This window comes from Trachemys scripta, chromosome 16 (assembly GCF_013100865.1).
Source record: "Trachemys scripta elegans isolate TJP31775 chromosome 16, CAS_Tse_1.0, whole genome shotgun sequence".
In the NCBI taxonomy this organism is placed as follows: domain Eukaryota; kingdom Metazoa; phylum Chordata; order Testudines; family Emydidae; genus Trachemys; species Trachemys scripta.
This window is the reverse complement of record NC_048313.1, coordinates 16,481,161-16,494,925: the sequence shown is the minus strand read 5'-3', so window position 1 is coordinate 16,494,925 and position 13,765 is coordinate 16,481,161. Positions and strand designations below refer to the sequence as shown.

The 13,765-nt window shown below is 56.5% G+C and overlaps 1 protein-coding gene across 9 annotated transcripts in view; it reads right to left on the bottom strand.

Annotated features, from left to right (window-relative positions):
• Window positions 1-951: 951 nt before the first annotated feature.
• The window catches only part of CACNA1A (calcium voltage-gated channel subunit alpha1 A), a 172,058-nt gene continuing 159,244 nt past the window's right edge, over window positions 952-13,765 (bottom strand). For 8 of the 9 annotated variants that reach the window (XM_034792254.1, XM_034792246.1, XM_034792250.1 and 5 more), the window contains 3 exons: window positions 8,939-9,134; window positions 7,241-7,488; window positions 952-1,746 (listed from right to left, as the gene is read on the bottom strand). In XM_034792254.1, the coding sequence (XP_034648145.1) occupies window positions 1,126-1,746; window positions 7,241-7,488; window positions 8,939-9,134 (1,065 nt within the window). In that variant the 3' untranslated portion in view covers window positions 952-1,125. The remainder of the gene's footprint in view (window positions 1,747-7,240; window positions 7,489-8,938; window positions 9,135-13,765) is intronic. The other variant, XM_034792253.1, reaches the window with a different exon arrangement.

The following is a 13,765-nucleotide window of genomic DNA, read 5'->3' as shown; positions in this document are numbered from 1 at the left end:
TTCGATTGCCAAACTTTTAACTTTTTTTTTTTTTTTAGTTTTCTCATGCAATATTTCACAGTCCCAATCCCACAGGGTTTTTCTCTTTTAATTTTTTTTCTCAAACAAAGTAGGAAAAAGGAAACGAAGCAAAGGACTTTTTTTGTCTTTTGACATGTTTTCGTTTTTTTTGTTTTGTTGGTTTCAAGCAGGACCAAAATGTTGGAAGAAAAATGCTCCCCCCACCCCAATTATTATTTTTGTCTTTTTTTCTTTCTGTTTATTTTTATTTATTTATTTCTCTTTTTTGTGTGTGGGGAGGTTTTCTGTTTATTTATCTCTGCAGGCAGTAATAATTAAGGTTTGGTATAACCAGCAAGCACTCCTTTGTGTGTGTGTGTGTGTGTGTGTGTCGGGGTTGTGCACGTGCGTGTCCTTCAAAATGGCAGGCCACAAACTTTACTTGTTTTGAAGTTAACCAGGTAAGTCGAGATGATAAAACTCATCAATAGAAGTTCAGAAAAAAATACTTCTGTCTTTTTTCCCCCTCCTTTTTACTGATTTTTTTTTTTGTCGAGATTTGTTGCTGTTGTTGTTTCTGGTGTGGAATTTTTGTTAAAACTTCTTTGTTGAGGGTGGAGGGTCACATCCAAGCACTTCCCCCCCCTCCCCACCCCGCCATGCCAAGCACCCGAGGAAAACCGGTCTTCTGTCTCAAGGCCACAGACAGATGCTGCATGTGGGAGAGGCTACCTGAGGGCATCTTGCATGGATTGTAGTCTCTTCCCCCGGTTTATTTTTAAATCTTCTTTAGATTCTGAAGAACTGGTTGATTCCCCCCCCCCAAGCCCCCACCCCCGAGCCACCACACACAACTTGATCTGTAAAAGATAAACATGCTCTGGTCCCTAGATCCCCTCATCCTCCCCCACCCCAAAACCCTTTCCCCCACCCCACCCCGAGAAAACCCCTCCAACCAAAGTTACTTCCCTCTGCAATTTGAGCATTCTCTCTCCAGACACCTCCCCATAGGGCAGATTGTTGTGATTTCCGTGTGCTTTGCCTCCCCCCCCAATCTGGTAATGTCATCTCTGTCCAGTGTGTGTGTGTTGCGAGTGTGCATGTGTGTGTCAAACCGCTTCCAGGTTAGCAGCAGTCATCTTCGTCAGTTTCGCTAGAGGGTTCATGCAGTCCTTGGCGCGAGCGTGGCTTGGCTGCTCCATGGGAGTGGTAATATCCGTTAGGAAGTCGCCGCCCAGGCCTGGAGGGTGAAGAGCCACCACCCGCCCGGGAAGTCCTGGGCGAACGCCCTGAGCTGCTGATGTGTGTGGTCTCGTAGGAGAAGGCGTCCTCGGTGGGGGGCGCGGTGCAGTCCGGACTCCGGTAATAACCGCCACGACGGGGTCCCGGATGCGGCTCGGAGACGTGGGGCGCCGACCACCGGCTGCTGGCGTGGCGGTAGGCTCGGGGCGAATCGTTCCGCGGCGGGACCGTGTGTCTCTCCATGGCGGGCGATCTGCCGGGCCGCTCCGCCGCCTGGGGATCGGCGGGGAGCGAGGGGTATCGTCTCGGCGCGGGGGTGGATATCCTGCTGGGGTGATGCGGCTGCTGCTGGGGGCCTGTACTGATGACCTTACGGACCACAGGGGAATAGGACACGTGTGGCCGGGGTGTAGAAGGGGTCTGTGGGAGCTGGCGGCGTCCTCGCCTTGGGGTACTGGTGCCGGATGTTGAAAGGACTGGACTGCCACTTACGGAACTACTACCCTACACGAAAATTGAAACAAAGGAAATCAAAAAGAAAATATACAAGGAAAATTAACCAAGAAGAGACAGAAAGGGAAGGGGGGTTGGGAGGGGCAGGGAAGGTGACACAGAGACGAGGACAAGAAAAGAAGGCAGGGGATTGGAGGGTGAAGGAACCAAAGAAGGGGGGGAATAATGGAGGGGGAGAAGAAAAAGCAACAGCCACGGAAGGGAGGACGGGAAGAGGGGGATCGAGAGACCAACGGAGGATAAGAAAAGAAACCAAAAGAGAAAACAAACGAAAGAAGGGGGGAAAAAAGTGAGAAGAGAAATGAGAAATGGAGTTTTTGTAAGTTTTGGGGTTTTTAAAAAGTAGCAGAAAACTTCTAAAAATTACTCACACTTGGAAAGAAAGAGAGGAAAGGGTTAAAAGCCAGCCAGCAAGCAAGCAAGAGAGAAAACCAGCAGGGCCTTCAGAGCATGAGATATATTGTGTGTTACCAAAAGGAACTCAAAAGAAAATAAACAGCTGGAGTTGAAAAAAAAAAGGGGGGGGGGTGAGGGACGGGGGGTGGGAAACTGGGGTAGAAGGGGGGGTCCAGCAAGGAAAGATGGGGGGAGCACTGGGTCTGGATAAGTTTGGAACAGAGCTGACCTCCTTGGGAGAGGCAGTGTGAGCCTCTGGGCTTCGCTAGTGAGAGCTGCTTGACTGCGGGTGTCAGCGTCCACGGAGGGGGTTACTTCCCCCAGGAAAGCGAGGTGACTTACCCAGAATCGGAGCTCGGCTCTTTGTAATCCTGCCAGTAGACAATGGACTAACCTGCCCCAGGAGGACATCCTTTGCTGGCCCCGTCAGTCAGTCGGTGATTGGCTCATGCCCTGAAGCAGAAGGGCCTTTATCTTTTATACCCCCTTCACCCTCTGGAATCTGAAGCTATGTCTACACTACAGCCTATTCCACCCCCACTTGCGTGCACAGCGCTCTGTCGGCAGGGGGGCGTTTCTGCCGCTCGTAGAGGTGGGTTTATGCTCTCTCCTGTCGGCACAGAGCGTCGGCACCAGATGTGCTGCACCGACGCAGCTCCACCCACACAGCGGCGCCACTATACGTATCGATAGGGCCTCAGTGTGGAGGTTGTTATTATCTAGTCTTGCCCCACCGGCCTGGCTTAATTGGCTGCGGCAAGGCAAAGGGGGGGTGGAGGGTTGGCTGAGCAACAGAGGAGCAGAAAGGTCAAAGGGGCGGCTGCCAAGTTGCCCTGAATTTCTCCACCCTTCGTGCTTCCCACACAGATCCTCCCCTGCTCTCGCACGGGCGGATCCTGCCAGCCTTTGGGGAAGTTGGGAATCTGGACCCTCCACGCTGCTGATGCTCGGGCCTCTCTGACGCCCTCTAGAAGGCGAGAGAGAAGGACAGGCCGGTGGATGAGCCACTGGTGGCCTCTTAAAGGCTCCGCTCAGGCCACCACAGACTTGCTCGAGGTGAGTCGTCTCCTGCTCAAATCCGGTTCATGTCTCTCCAACTGTCTCCGACCAGTGGGGCAAGCTCCATCCTGGTTAAGGACTGGGCTGCCCTCGTCCGCACTGGAGAGAGGAGGAGGGGGCCTGTGCCTGATGGGCCTTGCCCTACTGAGAGTGTATCTGGGGGAAGTGTGAAGAGCAGGAGAAACGGCCTGGAAATCCAACTCAGCTCGGGGAGAATCTGGCCACAGGTTGGAGAATTAGCATGTCTGCAACAGTGGCTTGGACCCAAGAGCCTGACTTGCGCAGATGTCGTGGCCCAAGCGATGGGGAGCAAACACGTGGGAAGCTGTTGAAGATTGATGGGAAGCGCTTGGTTGATTGTCCCAGGTCTAGCTGTGGTCACCAAAGTCGGAGAACCACATGACAACCACCGGCTCTAGGTTTAGATCCAAGCTTGCCAGACTGTGGAGGTTCATGGTCCCTCCAGCTCTGGCAAAATGTGACTTCTGGGCTGCTCTGGTTCTTCAAAGATTTGATCCCTGGCTGGTTCTCATCCTAGGAAGCGGGTAGGAGGACGAGAACCTCTGTCTGCTTCACACTGGCCTCCTCAGGACCAGGTCCATTCTCAGTGTGACCAGGGCGGACTCAGACCCATCTCACTCCGCTGAAATCAGTCTGGGTTTACACCTATCGGAATCCACTTGGCAGGGGCTCATATGGTGCCAGACGTCCCACGAGCCCCACATCAGTGGGCACCAGATCTGCCAGGGCACCTTTGACAGATGGAAACAGCTTCCAGCAGAGTTTCTCTGGAGAGGATCCCCAAACCAAGGGGATGGGGGAGGAAAGCAGCGAGTTAGCCCGAACCCCACGGCCTCCACTCCGCCTGGAACGAGCGGTTACCTGGAAACGCTACATCAGGGCAGCAGGCGTTGACCCAGGAGAGTGGTCTTAAGCTATGGTGGTGAAGCTCCTTTGTGATGGTCCGTGTGTGAATAGACACAGGCAGCTCTGAGCAATCAGAGACTGGGGGGAAGGGGGGCTGTGCTGCAGTGGTAGCAGATCCAGGATTTCCTCTGAGGTTGTTCCAGATTTCTCAGCTCTAGGGAGGGCAGAGCGTGGGCCCGTCTGCTCCAAAAGCCAGGCTCCTAAAGGAGACTCCCCCTCAGCCATATAGGGGCTGTGACACACAGCTCCACTGCTCCAATCATCCAGTAGGGGAGAAGGGTTCATACACAGGTTAGCCCCTGGGGAAGTGCTGTAACAGGCTCCCTCTGGCTAGCCCCTACAGTCAGATGCCTCTATACAAGTGCCGTGGATTGGAAAAGAAAAGCAGGCCGGATGCCTTGATCCATCAAGGCGCCTGGGGTCTGATTCTCCTCAGCCCACGGCAGCCCCACTGGTGCTAAGTGCTGTCACAGGGGCGTGGGGAATAGACAGAGAATGTGATGGGTCCGAATTGTCTGTGTGCTGGGTATCCACCCGCACTTACACGTGCCATGTATGTTCCCATATCTATGTATCTGCCATGTATGTGTCCCGCATGGCTATGCGGCTGCATGTGTGTGCCCTGAGTGCGCCCGTATCTTTGGGGATGGATGTGTGCCACACATGTGCCCATATCCATGTCTGCATGTGCTATGCATGTGCCCAGCTGTACATATATGCCATGCATGTTGGTGCAGGTGCGCTACCTGTGTGTACATATCTCAGGGCGTGTCAGCTGTGTGCCTGTGACCGTGAGCATGTATCCTGTGTGTGCCTGTCTCTCTGTGCATGTGCCACACAGGTGCCCATATTTATGCATGTGCCATGTGTGTTCCAATCCTGTACCTGTGTGTGTGTGAGGTCTGTGTCCATATCTCTGCGTGTACCAGGCATGTGGCCGTAGCTCCGTGTGCGTGCCAGGCATGTGCCCGTAGCTCCGTGTGCGTGTGCCAGGCGTGTGCATGTAGCTCTGTGTGCATGTGCCAGGCGTGTGCATGTATCTCGGTGTGCGTGTGCCAGGCGTGTCCCCATAGCTGTGTGTGCGTGCGCCATGCGTGTGCCCGTAGCTCCGTGTGCGTGCACCATGCGTGTGGGCCCGGTTTAGGAGCAGCTTCATTCCAAACTTTCCAGAGTCACGAAACCCAGAGACGTCAGTGGCCACCAGCGTTAACAACAAAGGGCGCACACCACAGACACTGGATGGCGGGCGGGGGTGCCCCTGGTTCGGTTTTTGGGTCTCTGCTCACCAACCATCTTACCTGCGCCTGCCCCTTGCCATGACAGCGGAGCCAAACACAACGGACACAGAAATAAAGATGTGACTCAAGACCCGTCGCATGGCGCTCCCGAGAAACAAGCGGGGAAGACCAACAGCTTGGGGAGTGTGGGGGGGTGAGTGGTGAGAATAACCGAAATAAAGGGCTTGAAGAGAGTTCAAAGCGCTCGTCATCGTCTGAGTGACAGGGCATCCCTTCATCAAGGCCCCCCCCACCCTGAGCAGCCTCTACATCGTCCCATTCACCCATCCCCCTCTCGCTCACCCTGGTGTCAGTCAGGCGAGGGGGTGTGGTTAGACCGATGTAAACGACCGGGGCCCAGTTCTGACCCTCCTGTCGGCATTCCAGCGAGGGTGAGGGGAAGGGAAAATGCCCCCCGCTCGGCTCACAGCGTTTCACACCCACGGTGCATGAGCGTGAGGCCATGGGAGGCTAGAGTTTGCTCTTGGCTATGCCAGTGTAAGTCTGGAGTCACTCCACCCACTTCAGTGGATTTACCCTGGTGTGTACGTGAGCTCAGAATGGGGCCCACTGACTTCCGGCCCTTGGCGGTTTCACCTGATGGTCCCTTTAAATCCACAGCTGGGACTCCGAAATCTGAAAACTGGGGAGTCCAGCTGCCAGGAACTTTTCCGCCTCCTGCAGTCCCCCCGCCTTCCTGTGTGTGTGGACAGGAGTGGAGCTGACTCTGGGATTCTCCCAGCATCCCCTGGGCCCTTTCCACATTTCCCACATCGCTCCAATGGCACATGGAGCTCCCTTCCTTCCTGGGATCCCTGGCGCTCCTGTCCATCTCACCCCAGCCTCAGGAACTCCCCGGGGCAGCGGGTGGGCAGCACCAGTGTTTGTTTCGCTGCTTCTGGCTCTCAAGAAGCAGGTGCGGGGTCTTTGGGTCGATCAGCTGCTGGGGGCGAATAAGGGGGAAAGCCCTTCTGGGCCATGCCTTCCTCTGGCGCTCTGGCTCTGGGAGTCACTCAGTCTGTCTGTGACTGGGGACAGGCCCTCCCCCGCCCCACCGGACTGCCACTCAGGGATTGGCCAGCTGGGGCGTTATTTCAGTGGGGCTGATATTGTGGGGTTCCCCTCTGGTCAGGGACAAGGGGATCCAGTGTCTGGCTGGGCCCCTATTCCCCCAATAAATGCTTACGATGATGCCCCCATCCACAGGACAGACCCATAACTTCCCCGACTCTTTGTCCCCCTCTAGTGGCCACATCACCCACCGCAGTCTCTGGTCCTTTACTCCTGCTTTCTAGATGAAGAGGCCACTGGTCTGATCCCCCCTGACAGCCCCGCCACAGGCGGGGTTACAAAGTGGTGGCCTGTGCAGGGAAACTGAATCTGTGCAGCCCTTTGAGGTGTGGGCAGAGCTTCCCTATCCAGAGGGTGTGGCTAATTGTGGCTCATTGTCCCCCTCTAGTGGCTAGTGTGAAGGAGCATTCGTGTAGCTGAGACCCTACGAGTCTGTGGCTGCCTGGGAGGTTTGGGCTTTTAGATGCACAGGCCAAGAACAGCCAGGGGTCTTGCTAAGCAAGTGAGACAGAGCAGCTCCTCCACTCTGGCTCCCAGAGCACGAGCCCTCGCCGGATCTGCCCCGAGCTCCAGATAGCACCTGCGACAGATATCTGGGTCGGTTCGGGCCTCCAACCCGATCTGCTCAGCCTGCTGGAGAGCTGGAACTCGCTCCCCGAGGAGCAGGGAGCTCCGGGCTGGCTCTGCTTCGCCCCCACTCCCCACCTCTGTGCCCATCCCTAACGCTGAAGTGGGGAGTGGAAAGCCAGACCCACCTGCCTGTGGGGCATGTGCTCATGGCCCTCGCTGGGGGATCTGGACCAGCGCCTGTCTCTGGAGCGGGGCCGGCTGTGCTCATGTCTCTCCTGCGAGTAGCGCTCCTTGTCGGAGGAGGGGTGGTGATGGCGGTGATGGTGGTGATGGTGGTGATGCTTCCGGTCCTTGGGTCGTCCTCGCTCCTGGTCTCTTTCTTTGGGAGGTAGGTCGCCCGATGGCGTGGTCATGCTCAGGTCCGTGCCCAGCCCTGCCGTGGGGGGAGAGGGGGAGGCAGAGATTATTACGTGCCTGGAAACCGTTTGCCATCAACCCAATTAGCATCTTAGGACAGGAAACACAACAGTCCCATGGCATGTACTAGAGTCCGGTGGCCTGTTACTAGCTGACATTCACACCATGATAGCTCAGTACCTAGGGCTCACTCATACGGCTGTAAATCAGAAGTGACTCCAGGGAGGTCAATGGGCTGACCCTGGTGTATAACTGGTGTAAGTGAGAGGAGAATCAGCCCATGTAAACAAAATCTGATTTCACTGGTATTTACTCTGGATGTACACTGGGGTAACAACAGAGCTCACAGACTCTGACCCCAGTAAAGCGACTGCACAAAGGGTTTGGAACGTTTTGCTGAAAGGGGCGGGAGGGCGGGGGCGCAGTAGGACAGGCAGTTAACAGGAGGGGGCAGCACACAGCAGTGTTTTAGGTGTAGCCAAGCCCCTGGGACCTGGATGACTATTCAGAAGGCAGCGGAAGCACTTGCGTGCGCTGAACCCATCAGGAATGGGAGATTTCTGCTGCTCCCAGGGGTGAAAGTAAGTCCAGTGACTTACCGGTACGCTGGGGCCAGCGCTGGCCCCTGGAAGGGGCGGGGCCTAGGGCAGAAGGGGCGTGGCCGAGGGAGTCAGAGCCAGGCCCAGCCCACCCTGTAAGGTAAGTGCCCCCCCACCGGGGTAGCAGCAGCAGCTCGAGGCTCCGGCGGCTATTTAAAGGGCCGGGGCGGTAGAAGCAGTGGGAGCCCCGGACTTTTCAAATAGCCCCCAGAGCCTCACAGCCCTACCCCAGGGCTCCAGCAGTGGGGCTCTGGTGGCAATTTAAAGGGCCTGGGGCTCCAGCCCCTGCTGGGAGCCCCAGGCCCTTTAAATTGCCTCCCGGGGAAGCTGGGCCGCCCCAGTACGGCAAACCAGCGCTTGCCAGTATGCGGTACCGGGGCGTACCGGCTTACTTTCACCTCTGGCTGCTCCCTAGTGCTGGTCGGGCCAGAAACAAGAACCCATATAGTCACCCCAATGAGCCAGCCCTTCTCTAGCCAAGGGTCTCCATGTGCTTCAATGAACTGGGCTTCTCAACCAGCCAGTGAGCTCCAGCCAGCTCCCCTAAGCCCTCCAGGGGGTGCCAGCTCCAGGCTGGTTGGCTCAGGGCAGCCGCGAATAGGGTATAGGGCAGGACTGGCTGGCTTGGGGGTGGGTGTCGGGAAATGGAGATTTTCCCTTCTCAGCAGCACCAGGTGAGGATCTGGTTCCTGATCTCACTCACACCCAGTCTGCACTGGGTAACTCCATGGATTTTGCTTCTGCAGCCCACGGCCACTCGAGGGCAGCAGCTCCCGCGCTTGGGCTAGTCTGACTCCCTCCCTGGCAAGAGCAGAGCGGATCTAACACAGCCTACAGACCGCGCATCCCCCCCAACAGCCGGGCCACCTGTGTCCACGTCCGCGTAGCGGCTGAGCGAGCGCTCCGAGGCCCGGTGGCTCCGCTCCCTCCGCCGCTGGTGGTGCCGCTGGTTCTCCTCGGGGACGACCCTCTCCAAGGAGTAGTCGTCCAGCCGGATGCCTTTGGCACGCGAGTGGCCCAGCATGGAGGCAGAGCGCTTCATGGGGCTGGCGTCCGTGATCGTCTGCAAAGGAAATGACAGACCCAGACCCATAGATTTATGTGACGCTGCGGGGGGACGGGGGAGCCTGCGGGAAGGGGGAGGGGTAACAGGGATGGAGTTACAAACAAATGCCGACTAATCCTATTGAAACGACGTCTCTCTGTCCTTCCACCCACGTCTCCATCACTCTCTATCCCACGGAGATCTCGATAGAGTCATGCATGGAACTGTCTATAGATCTGTCTGTCCACCCAAGGGTCTGCGGAGCCATCTGTCCACCCATGGACCTATGACATTGCATGGTTCTCCCTCATCCTAAGGGAAGTGGAGAACCCTCCGTTCCCACTGAGCTCAGCACCTTGAAGGACTGGGCCCTAAGCCAGGCCCCCAGACCTAGCAGAGGAAGGTCTAACACGATCCAATGGCTGGAAGTTGAAGCTAGGAAAATTCAGACTGGCAACACGGTGTCCATTTTTCATGGTGAGAGTAATTACCCACTGGAAGAATTCACCAAGGGTCATGGTGGCGTCTCCATCCCTGAGAATTTTGAAATCAGGACTGGATGAGTTTCTAAAAGCGCTGCTCTAGGAAATCTCCGGCTTGGGTTATCCAAGGGGTCAGATGGGATGATCACAATGGTCCCTTCTGGCCTTGGCATCAACGACTCTATGAACCCACCTTCGAAAGGCCTCATAGGTGGGATGGCTGGGCTGGGGGAAGTGTGGGGGCCTCACCGCCATGGGGCCCTGGAGATTGACGGGCTGCTTTGCCGGGCTCAGGAATGCCCCCTCCCTGGGCCCACGGCCTGTGATGGCCACACCCACCCCTCCGTGTCACGTACTGGGAGGGTCTGGACGTGGCCCCTCTCCCAGGTGGATCAGTGGGTCGTCTCTCGCTGCAGGAGGGACCCATCCATGAGCCCTGTGGTTCTGGCACTAGTTGTGGACCTCAGAGAGGGATGTATGACCCCGGGGTCCCAATTCTTGGGGCTCTTCGCCCCTGGGGCTCAGGGACCTCAACCGGGGAGCTAGCGGCTCTCAGTTCTAGGATTCTGTCATACTGGTGCCTTGGGCCCATTGTCTCTGTGAATCCTCTCCCCCATGAGGCTATTTGGGGGGTCGGGGGAGCGAATGCAGCTCTATGCCGCCCCCAGCAGCACGACATGGCAGGGGGGTGATCTGATCAACACTGCAGGGCTGGGTGAGATAACAGTTTGGCTTTCTCTTACGATGAAGATCTCAAATTACCACCCGTGCAGTAAACCTCCCGGACACGCCCCCCGCCCGCCCTGTTGGTAAGGATTGTTCTCCCCATTGTATGGAGGGGGAAACTGAGGCACAGGGAAAGGCGATGACTCACCCCAAATCCAACAGCAAGTCTGTGGCAGAGCTGGGAATGGAACCCAGGAGTCCTGTGGTCTAACCACTACACCACACTCAAGTCAGACAGAGAACCCAGGATGCCTGGCTCCCGATTAAGCTCTAACCATTACATACTCTGTTCTTCTCAGCCCGCTATGGCTTGTTGGGTTTCCCACTCTAGGTGCCGCTCTCCATAGCCAGGCAAACTGAAGGATTGTGTCTCTTGCTACTTGGGTTCCTTCCTGCGGGACGATCCCATCCTGTCTACGGCTGGGAAGGAGGGTGTAAATGCCATGGTCTGGCCCGCAGGAACCCAGTCAAAGGCCCTCGCTGTCTGCACTGGCTCAGGCCGGTGCGATGGTTTGTGGCCAGCTGGAGAGCCTGGGAAGCACAGCCCACAAAAATGCCACATTCCCACCAAGCAGGAGCTGTCCTGTTCCTCTCCCCTGGTGAGGCCACCACGGCCGTCCTGCTGAGGGGCCCAGGCAGGGGCAGCATCGCTGTGTGCGGCCAGCACAGCATTCGAAAGGGTGGAGAGGACTTGTAGGGGGCTTCCAAGAGACTCGGTGATCTCCAGTATGTCCGGGAGGCTCCAGCACCCAGCGGGGATGTGGAACTGACCTCGACCACAACCCTCCTGGGAGTATCAGCAGGGCCCCTCCTCACAGGCATTGCTCCTCCAGGGCACCCAGCAGCAGGATCTACAGGTGAAGTGACTCCGGAGACACACCGTCCCCAGTGACATCTACAGGCGAAGAGCTTCCAGATACACCCAGGAGACACCATCGCCAGTGACATCTACAGGCAAAGAGCTTCCAGATACACCCAGGAGACACCATCGCCAGTGGCATCTACAGGCAAAGAGCTTCCAGATACACCCAGGAGACACCATCGCCAGTGGCATCTACAGGCAAAGAGCTTCCAGATACACCCAGGAGACACCACTGCCAGTGGCATCTACAGGTGAAGTGCTTCCAGGTACACCCAGGAGATACCATCACTAGTGACATCTACAGGCAAAGTGCTTCCAGGTACACGCAGGAGACACTATTGCCAGTGACATCTACAGGCAAAGTGCCTCCGGAGACACCCAGGAGACACCGTCGCCAGTGACATCTACAGGTGAAGTGCCTCCAGAGACACCCAGGAGACACCATTACCAGTGACATCTACAGGCAAAGACCTTCCAGGTACACCCAGGAAACACCATCACCAATGACATCTACAGGCAAAGTGCCTCCGGAGACACCCAGGAGACACCGTCGCCAGTGACATCTACAGGTGAAGTGCCTCCAGAGACACCCAGGAGACACCATTACCAGTGGCATCTACAGGCAAAGACCTTCCAGGTACACCCAGGAGACACCATCGCCAGTGACATCTACAGGTGAAGTGCCTTCGGAGACACACAGGAGGCCTTATCCTCTATACCCAAAGACCCTCCAGCAACACTAGATGGAGCTGGTCAGGCGAGGGGCCCTGCAGCTCAGGGATACAATGGGGAAAAAGCATGTCCTTAGAGCAGGGAGCTGAGAATCAGGCCCATTGTACAGCAATCCCAGGCTGATCTGTTCAAACCTGGGAGGGGGCATCAGTGCTACAGTGTGGGAAGGAGAATCCCAGCACTGACACCTCCCCTGCCCCTTCCCCTTTTCCCACACACAACCAGGATGGCTATTTCCATTCAAAAGAGCTATGGGACAACAAAGGGGACTGCCCCGTAGAGGAGCTACGGCTGCCTCTCCCTATTGTGGTGCAGAAGCATACACAGCAGACTGGGAGTCTCCTTCCAAGCACTAATTAAGCCTCACAAACACACCCTAGGAGAGAGAGCACAGTTACTGGAGGGTAAACTGAGGCACAGTGAGTGAGCAGAATCCAGGAGTCATGAGTTCCAGTCCCCCTGATCTAACCAAGAAGCCCCACTCCTTCTCCCAGAGCTGGAACAGAACCCAGGTGTCTTGGCGCCCAGCCCCTGCCCTCACCACTAGACTCCACTCTCCTCACAGCACCAGGCACAGCCCCCTGGTGTCCTGGCTCCAGCCCCCTGTCTTTTAAACACTAGCTGCCTGTCTCCCTGTCGCCTGCACTTTGTGTGTCATTGACCTCGGGGTAGCAAACACTCCCACTCCGGAGCATTTCACGCCTGCCTCGCACTCACTGCTCGGGCAGCTGCCAAAGCCCCCAGCTCCCAGGGGAGAACTCCCCCACCACGTGCCCCACGGGGGGGCTTTCAGCCCATGGCTGGGAGGGCACAGAGATGGTGGAAGCCAGTTTTGCCTCCTCCTCCCCTAGGCTGCACCTCCCTGGAGTCACAAGAGCGTGGGGCCACGGCCCATCTTTCCGTTCTGTGTCTGGACAGCCCAGGCACAGTGGGGGCCGGGGCCATGACTGGCGCTTCTGACCGCTACCGTAATACACCTAAAAAACATACAGGCCCAGCACAAAGAGGTCTTGGTTCATGACTAGGCTACTGTAATACACCTAATAAATAATGTACAGAGCCTAGCGCGGTGAGGGCGTGGTCCCTGTCTGGGGCTCATAGGCCCTACCGCAATCCACAGAATAACACAAACTCTCAGCCCCTTTGCCCTGGGGTATGTGCCACCCCGAGGGGAACTGTGTAGACTAGGGAAACAGGGTGTTAGCAAACCCCTTTAAACTGACGTGGTTGGAAACGAAAGTGCAGACTGACCTGCCAAATGTGCCAGCTGGTCACGGTCAGCCTGGGGGCGCTGAGACCTTGGCCAAGTATGTAGGGGTGTAGCTAGGCCAGGATCCCGTACCAGCAAAGCGCTCCTGATACAAGCAAAGCTGGGCCTTTCCCACGACGGCTTAGCCCGGCCCCAGCGAGCAACACAAGCTAGCCCAGTGAAAGCAGTTTTGCCAATATAAGTGCACCTGCGCGAGGGGATTCTGCCAGCACAGCTGTGTCGGTCTGGGAACCCCGCCCTTCACACCCCCGGCTGACAGAGCAATGCCGGCAGAAATCTGTACTGTAGCCTCCGCCTTTGTCTACACTAGTTGTCCTGGTTCAGCTACGCCGGATTAGTTAAAGCCATAAAACCCGAGTGTGGACGCAGTGCTGTAGGCGTATAGCTTACTACCACTGCTTACTAGTACAGCTATTCCCATTAGCTATACTGGGTCACGACACCTTTATACTGGTTTAAGGCACCTTTATGCCAGTATAACTGGACCCACACTAGGAACTGTATCAGTATATTGGTAAACATCCCCTCCCTAGCGGAGATGGGCACCACAGGATAAACACTGCATGGAGAGCTGGCT